Below are 9,016 nucleotides of genomic sequence, written 5' to 3' on the forward strand. Positions count from 1 at the left end.
TCCAGTGGCACCTTAAAGACTAACAGAATTATTAGGGCATATACTTTTTTGGGTAAAAAACCCACTTCTTCAGACGCGTGGAGTGAAAATTACAGAGACAGGCATAGATATACGGGCACATGAAGAGAAGGGAGTTACCTTACAAGTGGAGAACCAGTGGTGACAAGGCCACAGTTCAGTCAGGGTGGATATGGTCCACTCCCAATAACTGATGAGGAGGTGTCAATACCAAGAGAAGGAAAATTGCTTTTGTAGTGATCCAGCCACTCTCAGTCCCATTCAAGCCCAAATTGATGGTGTTAAGTTTGCAAATGAATTGAAGTTCAGCAAAAAGCAACAGAGACGTCTGATGAAGTGGGCATTCAGCCTCGAAAGCTTATGCTCCAATACTTCTGTTAGTCTTAAAGGTACCACAGGACCCTCTGTTGCTTTTTACAGATTCAGACTAACACGGCTACCCCTCTGATACTTGTAGTTCAGCAGTTTCTCTTTGAAGTCTGTTTTTGAAGGTTTTTGTTGTTGTTCAAGGATGGCTACTTTCAAATCTGTTATTGAATGTCCAGGGAGATTGAAGTGTTCTCCTACTGGCTTTTGTATGTTACCATTCCTGATGGCTGATTTGTGTCCATTTATCATTTTACGTAGAGACAGTCCGGTTTGGCCAATGTACATGGCAAAGGGACATTGCTGGCACATGATGGCATTTTTCACATTAGTGGATGTGCAGCTGAATGAGCCTCTGATGGTGTGGCTGATGTGATTGGGTCCTATGATGGTGTCGCTAGAGTGGATATGGGGACAGAGAAGGCAACGGGTTTTGTTACAGGGATTGGTTCCTGGGTTAGTGTTTCTGTGGTGTGGTGTATAGTTGCTGGTGAGTATTTGCTTCAGGTTGGGGGTCTGTCTGTAAGCGAGGACTGGCCTGCCTCCCAAGGTCTGTGAGAGGGGGATTGTTTTCCAGCATAGGTTGTAGATCGTTGATGATGTGCTGGAGAGGTTTTAGCTGGGGGCTGTACGTGATGGCCAGTGATGTTCTGTTATTTTCCTTTTGGTGCCTGTCCTGTAGTAGGTGACTTCTGGGTACCCATCTCGCTCTGTCAATCACCCTTCTCTTCATGTGCCAATATAGATTTATGCCTGTTTCTGTAATTTTCACTCCATGCATCTGAAAAAGTGGGTTTTTTACCCACGAAAGCTTATGCCCTAATAAATCTGTTTGTCTTTAAGGTGCCACCGGACTCCTCGTAGGTTTAACCTTGGGGATGCTACTTTTCAAAGCGTCATTGGGTTTTATCTTGTGTTGGATCATTTCTGGGACACTGCCAAATCCCTGAGGTCTGAAATCCAGGTTTTGGTTTATCACTGTGAGTTCGGCACTGGTGTCTCTCCTGTTTTTTCCCAATGGCATAAAAAAGTTTATTCTCCTGAGGACTGAAATGCTTAGGTCCAACTAAAGTCTTTGGGCTCAATATAGGGGGCTATATATAAAATTTATATAGGAGATCATATTGGAAGAGCTAGTGGTCCTTTTTGGCATTAAATTCTATGAAATCTATGATGGGTGTCAGGATAAAACCCTACGATAAGTACAACAGCAGCAGATTAGTGCATGAGAACAACACCGTGAACCTAGTTAGAGACAGGAATGGAGACTGAGCAGCCAAATTTCAGTGTCTAAGCGGACTGAGGCCGTTGCCAGGAGTAAAAGCAGCAGCAAGAACAAACCAGCAATGACAGTGAAAGGCAAATTAGAGTGTAAACATTCTCTCCATGTTTCTAATCTCATGGGTTGTTAGTTACCTGGGGAAGGCTTTATCTCTTTAATTTGCTGTTCTACATAGGTTTTCATGTTCTGCTCATCAGCTGAGTACAGTACAATCTCCATTAGCCAAAGGGTGGGGTGTCATGATATACAGAATCACAGATCTGTTTCAGAAAGTTACCAAACACATGAAATTAAAGATTAACACCAGGTTAATTAGTACTTTTCATTAACTCACAGTTATCAAATCCTTTCAGACCCTTAGATAAAATTTCTCTAAGTGCAAAGCATTAGTTAGAAACATTACTACTATTTATTCCCCTCTTTTCTATCTGGGTATGTGCTGCACTCTGAGTAGTGGGACATCCATCCTCAGCTCCATATGAAAACTGGATCCTTCCCTCCTCTTCCACTGGAGATTCCCCAAGTCAACAGCTTGCATGAAATCAGCCCCTGAGGGACAATCTCAGATCTACAAGCACTTTGTTCTTTAATTGCAGAGCAGTTAAATCTGGGGCGGGGCGGCAGGAAAAGTTGGCAGGAGGGGAACCTGCTCCGATTGAGGGAAAGTGGTGATTCCCTCCATCAGAGGCAGCACAGTAGTGACCTGAGCAAGAGCCCACAAAAAACAGCTAGCGAGGGGAAGGGAAAGAGTAATGGCTCATGCATGAATACAGAGAGTTAAGGGAAGATTTAGAGATGGCCCTTCATAGAACTTGGAAGGATTTAGGCACAGAGCAGTAAGTTTGTAGAGCTGCCCCTGTCACTCCCAGCAGCCTGAGATTCTGCAGTGTCCAAGCACGGGTACCCTGTGGGGAAAGAGAAGAGAGAAATAACCACTGGGGGACAAGTGGGAATTTTCTCTTGCAGGCTCCAGGGCATTCCCCAGTGACTTTACCTGGCAGCTTCAGGGATAGGAAATACTCTAGCAGGAATCAGGACATTCTGCTGCTGGGGGAGGCTCCCACTTCACCCTGAATGGAGGGAGCAAAATCCTCCTGATTCTCACGCCACCTCCAGCCTCGCAATATTGTTTGGCCTGTTCTACACTGCATGGTTAGGTCGATGTAAGCGGCCTTGTGTCGACCTAGCTGTGGAAGAATCTTCACTTAAATTTGGCTCCCGCTGACATGAGGGCCACTCTACACCAATTTAGTAACACCCAGCTCCCCAAGCGGCATAGTCGCGGTCCATGTCAGTGTAGACAATGTGCTGCTTACATTGACTGTTACTGGCCTCCAGGAGCTGTCCCACAATCCCCCCCCACTGACAATACAATCGATACAAGCACTCCTGGTGAGGACGTGCACCACCAGCACAAGGATCCAATTGTGCACACACACAAGCGATTTCATAACTGTGGTGGCTGTATGCCAACGTAAGTTAGGTCAACATAATTTTGTAGTGTAGACATGGCCTTATAGTCCGAGAGTATAAAGGATCTGGAGATAAGAGGAGACAATAGAGGGGCCCAAATAAGGGCAGCTGAAGTGATACCAATTCAACCAACATCCTCTCTGCTCCTCTTTTCATCCCTACAGCACATTCATCCAGAGGTAGGGTGACCAGATAGCAAGTGCGAAAAATCGGGAGAGGGGTGGGGGGTAATGGGCAAATATAAGGCCTATATAAGACAAAGCCCCAAATATCGGGATTGTCCCTATAAAATCAGGACATCTGGTCACTCTATCCAGAGGGCTCTGACGGGGAAGAGATGATTTAAAGGGGTTGCAGAGTGAAGACTGACGTTACCTTGAGTTTGGGTAATTTGAAGACTTGAAAAACCAAAAGAAATGTGCTCAGAGCCTTAGGCAGGCTGGAGAGCTGGTTCCAGCAGGGTCAAGTCTCTATTCCTTTTAATTTAAGGAGAAACTGGTGCTTGGGAACTATTTTTCTAAGGCAGTGGTTCTCAACTTTCTCCATACTGGGACCCAACCCACAGGTCCTGGTCGCATCTAGCAAGGACACCCTTCCAGTAAACAATTTGGAACAGGCAGGGAGGTCATAACTAGAGCTGGCTGAAATTCAGGGATTTGAATATTTACAAAGTAAATTTCATTCTGATCTGGAAGGAAAGCAAATTTACTGAAATTTACTGGAACTGGAGATCCCTAAAAATTTCATTACAAAACAGCAAAATATGGTATTTCTGAGACAAAAATGCGAAATAGCAGCTGACAAGAATGCCAATTTCATTGCTGGTAGCCTCCCTGCCCTGGAGCTGGGAGTCCAACAGTGGCAAGAATCCTGTCTGCAGATGGGGCTCCCAGGGTGGCTGCTGCTGTTGCTGCGTTGCAGAGAGCCAGTCATCCCCCAGAATCCTGGCTCCAGCTGGGCACTTGCAGGCTGGCTGCTGTGTTGCAGGGAACCTGCCAGTCTCCAGCTGGGTGTCTGGGGGCTCAGAGGCTCCCTGTCAGGGCTGTGGACCCTAGAACCTCTGTAAGTTTCCAATTTAAACCTGCCCGTGTTTCGACAAAAATTTCACAGACTCTATAATAGGTATGACAAAACATTTTGGTCCAGCGAATCAGCATCTGTCAATGAAACTGTTTCATCCAAAAACAACCAACCAGCTCTAGTCATAACACCCTGACACTTGGTGGTCACAACCCCTGGCCAAGGACCCCTGTTCTTAAGAGAAATAGACCAAGAATGAAGAACCTGCTAAGTTTGCTTGTTTAAGAAAAGAGAATCATTGGACAGGCTTAGGCTGGAGAAAGCTTGCGAGTGCTTGTGTGAGAGAGACTCTACCACCAGGATTTTAAACTGGTCGTTCTAGTTCATTTTAAGTGAAAGAACTTAAATTTATGTTAGTGTACTGAGATGAGAGAAAAGTTGGCAAGAGGAACAACCAACCAAAACTTTGGGGTCAAGAGTTCATAGGTTTCTTGGCTGGGTTTGGTTTCTTTTGATTTTAAAGGAGAGGTTACTTAATTCTTTTGTACATAAATATGAATTTATCCATATCCAGAGTCTACAAACAGTCTGCAACAAACTGATGTTGCAAGAGTTTGTGGAGCAGAAGTGGAGAATTTGCTATAAGTAACCACCAACATAGTCCAGAATTCAGATGGTCCGTTTCAGAGCTATACCAGGTCAGAGGTTGATCTTTCATGGCCCAATAATGGCCCAAATGGTTCCTGGAAAGGTCTCTAGTCACTGAAGGCCCAATCCAATGTCTGTAGAAGTCATTTAAAACTGACATTGACTTTAATAGGTGTTGGCATAGGCCAAGGGCTTTTCTGCCACCCCAAGCAGGGGGGGAAAAAAGGGCGTTCAGCGGCAGCTCAATCGCGCCGCTTCATTCTTCGGCAGCAGATCCTTCACTCCCTCTCTTCCTCTTTGGCGGAAGCTCAAAGTGGGAGAGAGGGACTGAGGGACCCGCTGCCGAATTACCGCCGAAGACCCGGAGGTGCTGCCCCGATACTGGACGGAGTGCCACCCCTTTGTATTGGCCGTCCCAAGCACCTGCTTCCTTCGCTGGTGCCTGGAGCCGGCACTGCCTAGGCCCTAAAAATCCAAAATGCCCTTGAAATTCAAGTTAACTGTCTTGTTAAATCTAAATTGTAGTGAAATCCTAAAGACTATCAGGCCATCTTACTGGGGACACATTTCACCTCCTTCATTCACCTTAAACTCACCTTTCTTATTCTTCTGGTAGACGAGGAGTCCCAGCACCATGAAGCTCAACCCCAGTACAAAGCCCCCAATTCCAATGAACATCTTGCTCTTGGCAGAGTCAGGCTGTGCCACTGTCAAAAGAGGAGCACCGAGGATTAGGGCTCAGCCTGGACTCTGATTTCCCTTACAGTATCTTTGTTGTCTTCCTGACGCGTCTGAGGAAGTAGGTATGTGGGGCACTGTGCCCCATTCTGGATGGCTGTTACACTGCAGCACCTGTTGCCTCCATTTCCCCCACCTTCCTTTGGCCTTCTCCAGCTGTAGGAGTGACATGGCCCTCCAGCCAGTCCATTATACAGAGTCCAGTCCCTTCCGGGGCCTCAGTGTCTTTTACCAAAGTCTAATAAACATGGAAATAACCAAACTTTCATCCTAGCTGTGCTCAGCAGGCCACCTCTCCCTCCCAGGCATGCCATGCTACAGTCTTTTCCCCAGGCCACACCCCAGGTTCCTAGGCCTCCAACAACCCCCATCTCCAAGGGCTGGCACACTCCTCCCCTCACTCAGGGGCAGTGGCGCTGGAACAATTTTTATAGTGGGAGTGCTGAAAACCATTGAACCAAACTGTAACCCCTGTACGTGATCGAAACCACTTCAAGTCAGGGGTACTGCTGCTCCCACAGCGCCCCGGGTTCCAGCACCCCTGCTCGGGGGTTCAGGCAGGCTGCAGCCCAGCAGTGTCCCTGCTTCCAGTTCACCTACTCTGCTCAGCCTTCTTTCAGACTGCTCCCCAGAGTGAGCCCAGCCCAGCCTCTCTCAGCTGGGCTCACCCAGCTCTTTATGGAGGGGGAGGAAGAGGGGAAGGAGAACCCAGCTGGGCTTTATCTCCAATTACGCCTGGCCTACCTGAACAGGTACAAGCAGGTGGGTTAATTGGCCTCTCGGGCCCATATTAACCCTCTCACAGCACATATGGGCCACGCATCCCATCCCAGTCTGCTTCATGGCCAGCCTCTGGTCATCTCCATAGAGCTAGGAGTGACCCCAAGGCATCCTCGGGGTTGCCCCAATGTCAGTCTCTTACCCCACTGCATGGTGATGGGCGTTTGCAGGCTGATGTGCTCCACTTGGCAGGTGTAGACCTCTCCCCACCTGGGTTTTGTTTCCAGCGTCACCTGGATCTGGAAGGTCCAGTCTCCATTATGTAGCAGCTCCCTGGATACAACTCCAGCTGTCTCCTCCTGCCCATTTTTGAACCACTTGGTCGCTATCTCGGAAGGATAAAACCCTGTCGCAGAGCAAACCAGCAAGCTGGGGCGGTGGGAAGACTCTGCTTTCAGGGTGGAAATTTTCACTCTGGGCTTAACTGTGTGTGTGAGAGAGAGACACCTTGGCAAAGGGGCCCAGACACAGAACACACACCTTCTCCTGCTCTGTCCTATCAGAAATTGCTCCTTGCTGGGACATGGGTGGGAATGGGACCAAAGGGGGGCAGCTCAAGTCTACACCATCTGGATTTCTCCTTGAAACCCACCTGTCTGCATCTCCTTCAGCAGTCCTGACTCTGCAATGCACAGCCATGACTGTACTCTGTATGACACCCCTTCCAGCCACACTAGTCCCACCCTCATCACCATCTCCCAGGTGAGGGATCCCCATGGTACCTCAGTGCCTCCTGCAGAGAGCTTTGGTAGGGGACGGGTGGGAGGGTTTCACCCGCTGCCCTTAGTCCCAGTCCATGGGGTGCCCACTGCCAGAGGGGGCTGGCAGGACGGGGAGGACCGTGTGTGGAGCTCTGGGATCCTGGCTTGTCTGTGGGGCTCACCCAAATGATTTCCTTCAGTATCAGGTTTCGGGAGAATTTCCCTCAAAACTGGGATTTGGGGCCTGATTCAAGCTGAGAGCACCCTTTGTTATTAAAGATTCTGTCTTCTCCAGTCCCATCCTCCGACTCCCCCTCTGCCTCCGCAAGTTCAAACCCAGCCCCACTGACGCTCAATTGCTGCCTGGTAGGGAGTGTGCAGAGGGAGGCAAATATAACCCCACCAGCTGGGGGGGCTGACCCAAAGTTCCCAGTTCCAATCTGGTCTCCTCCCCCTTCAGCTCACCTCGCCTACCCACAGTGATGTTCTTAAATCTCCTATGGTTATAACTGCAGAACTTCTCCACTGAAGCCCACAAGTAGCTCAGCCACTCCAGCCTGTTCCAATACTCCGCGATCGGCCGACCCAGTTCCGTGCGGGCCACCGAGAAGCCCAAGTCACTGTCATAGTAACAGATCTCCTGCTGGCCCCAGATCAGTCTTTTCAGATACCTCACCCGCTGCATGCCGTTGGTGTAGTGACACTCAGACTTCTCCTGCAGCAGGAAATGCTCTGAGAGGAGAGAGGAGCAGGTCAGGAACCCACCTCCACCCACGTCTGCTGCAGCCTTTCCCCATCCTTGCACACCCCCCCCCCCACCTCCATCTGCTAGTCCCTTGTGTTGATCCTGTAAGAGAATCTCTGAGCCCTGAGCTGGGCAGGGGGAAAGCTTTTGTGTTCCCCATCCTGAGAGCCCAAAAGGGCTTTTTCCCCCCAGCACTGGGGTCTCTGCTTACCTGGAGGGTCTGTGCAATGAGCTCTGTGAGTTCTCAGTGCTATCGCCACTATTAGAGCCCCAGCCCAGCAGTTCCTGGCGACCCCAGGGATCCCCCCGGGGGCCATTGCTGCTCAAGAGGGGGAAAGTTGATGGGGAGATCAAAGCTAACAATAATGTTTCACTCCAGCTCTCGAAAGTGGAAGTTCTCTGCAAAGTCCTGACCACAAAAACTCAGAAAGTTGCCTAATACCCAGGGGATTGGGTGGCCCTCAGCCAATGCTGCAGCCAGCCTCAGGACTGGGCCATATCATCGGTCACTAGGCAGCAATGAGGTCAGCTTCTCCTTTGCAGTAGAATCAACTTCCTAGCGCAAGACAGACCCAGAGTCCCAGCAGCAGCCAGTGTCCCAGAGCGCAGTCACAGCAGAATGGGCAGCAAAGCACCTGGGATACGGTGACGGTTGCTCCGGCCCTCTCTCTCCTGGGGCTGATGTCTCCAAGCCCTCTCCATCCACGGAGCCCATGACAGAAGATGTGATCTTGGAGCACACTGGGCTGCAGGAGGATCAGGGGTGAAAGTCCTATTTGCGGGCTTGGAGCATGCCAGGCATCAGCCCTACACCAGCAAGGACCCCACAGGCGAAGGGGGCTGAGAGGCAGCTGGGGGCAGCATAGCTTCAAAGCTCATAATCAGACAGGGAGGGTCCATTTGTCTGACCCCCTCTGAGGGCGGGTGTCAGGGCAGGGAAGGATCTGATGAGAAACAGTCAAATGAAAAAGAGTCCCATTCAATTACATCACTAAATGGCAGACAGCTAAAAAGTGATAATATTTTAAGTACTTAGATACAAATGCTAGAAGTCTAAATAATAAGATAGGTGAACTTGAGAGCCTTGTATTAAATGAGGATATTGATATAATAGGAATCACAGAAACTTGGTGGAATGAGGCTAATCAGTGTGACACAGTAGTACCAGGGTACAAAATATATTGGAGGGACATAACACGTCATGCTGGTGAGGGAATGGCATTATATGTGAAAGAAAGCATAGAG

General features: G+C 49.1%; 1 protein-coding gene across 2 annotated transcripts; it reads right to left on the reverse strand.

Moving 5' to 3' along the window:
• Nucleotides 1–1,223: 1,223 nt before the first annotated feature.
• On the reverse strand, nt 1,224–8,675 carry LOC117871265 (DLA class II histocompatibility antigen, DR-1 beta chain-like). 2 transcript variants are annotated; one of them, XR_004644191.1, is made up of 6 exons: nt 7,983–8,675; nt 7,492–7,758; nt 6,468–6,749; nt 5,404–5,514; nt 1,801–2,571; nt 1,224–1,577 (listed from the first exon to the last, which is right to left on the reverse strand). XR_004644191.1 is itself a non-coding variant. In XM_034759084.1 (5 exons), the coding sequence occupies exons 1-5, from the start codon at nt 8,086–8,088 to the stop codon at nt 2,489–2,491; spliced, it is 849 nt and encodes a 282-aa protein (XP_034614975.1). In that variant the 5' UTR covers nt 8,089–8,675; the 3' UTR covers nt 1,224–2,488. The 2 variants fall into 2 exon arrangements, 1 of the variants encoding a protein (XP_034614975.1); XM_034759084.1 differs by having other exon boundaries at nt 1,224–2,571.
• Nucleotides 8,676–9,016: the final 341 nt, after the last annotated feature.

Source organism: Trachemys scripta, chromosome 1 (assembly GCF_013100865.1).
Source record: "Trachemys scripta elegans isolate TJP31775 chromosome 1, CAS_Tse_1.0, whole genome shotgun sequence".
Taxonomy (NCBI): domain Eukaryota; kingdom Metazoa; phylum Chordata; order Testudines; family Emydidae; genus Trachemys; species Trachemys scripta.

Excerpts from the sequence above, each read along its gene's own strand:
- LOC117871265 (XM_034759084.1), bottom strand. The coding sequence starts at position 8,088 with ATGGCCCCCGGGGGGATCCCTGGGGTCGCCAGGAACTGCTGGGCTGGG. Across the intron at positions 5,515-6,467 it reads GCCCATCACCATGCAGTGGG|TGGCACAGCCTGACTCTGCC; the intron begins GTAAGAGACTGA and ends CTCTTTTGACAG. Across the intron at positions 2,572-5,403 it reads CTACCAGAAGAATAAGAAAG|GGTACCCGTGCTTGGACACT; the intron begins GTGAGTTTAAGG and ends CTTTCCCCACAG.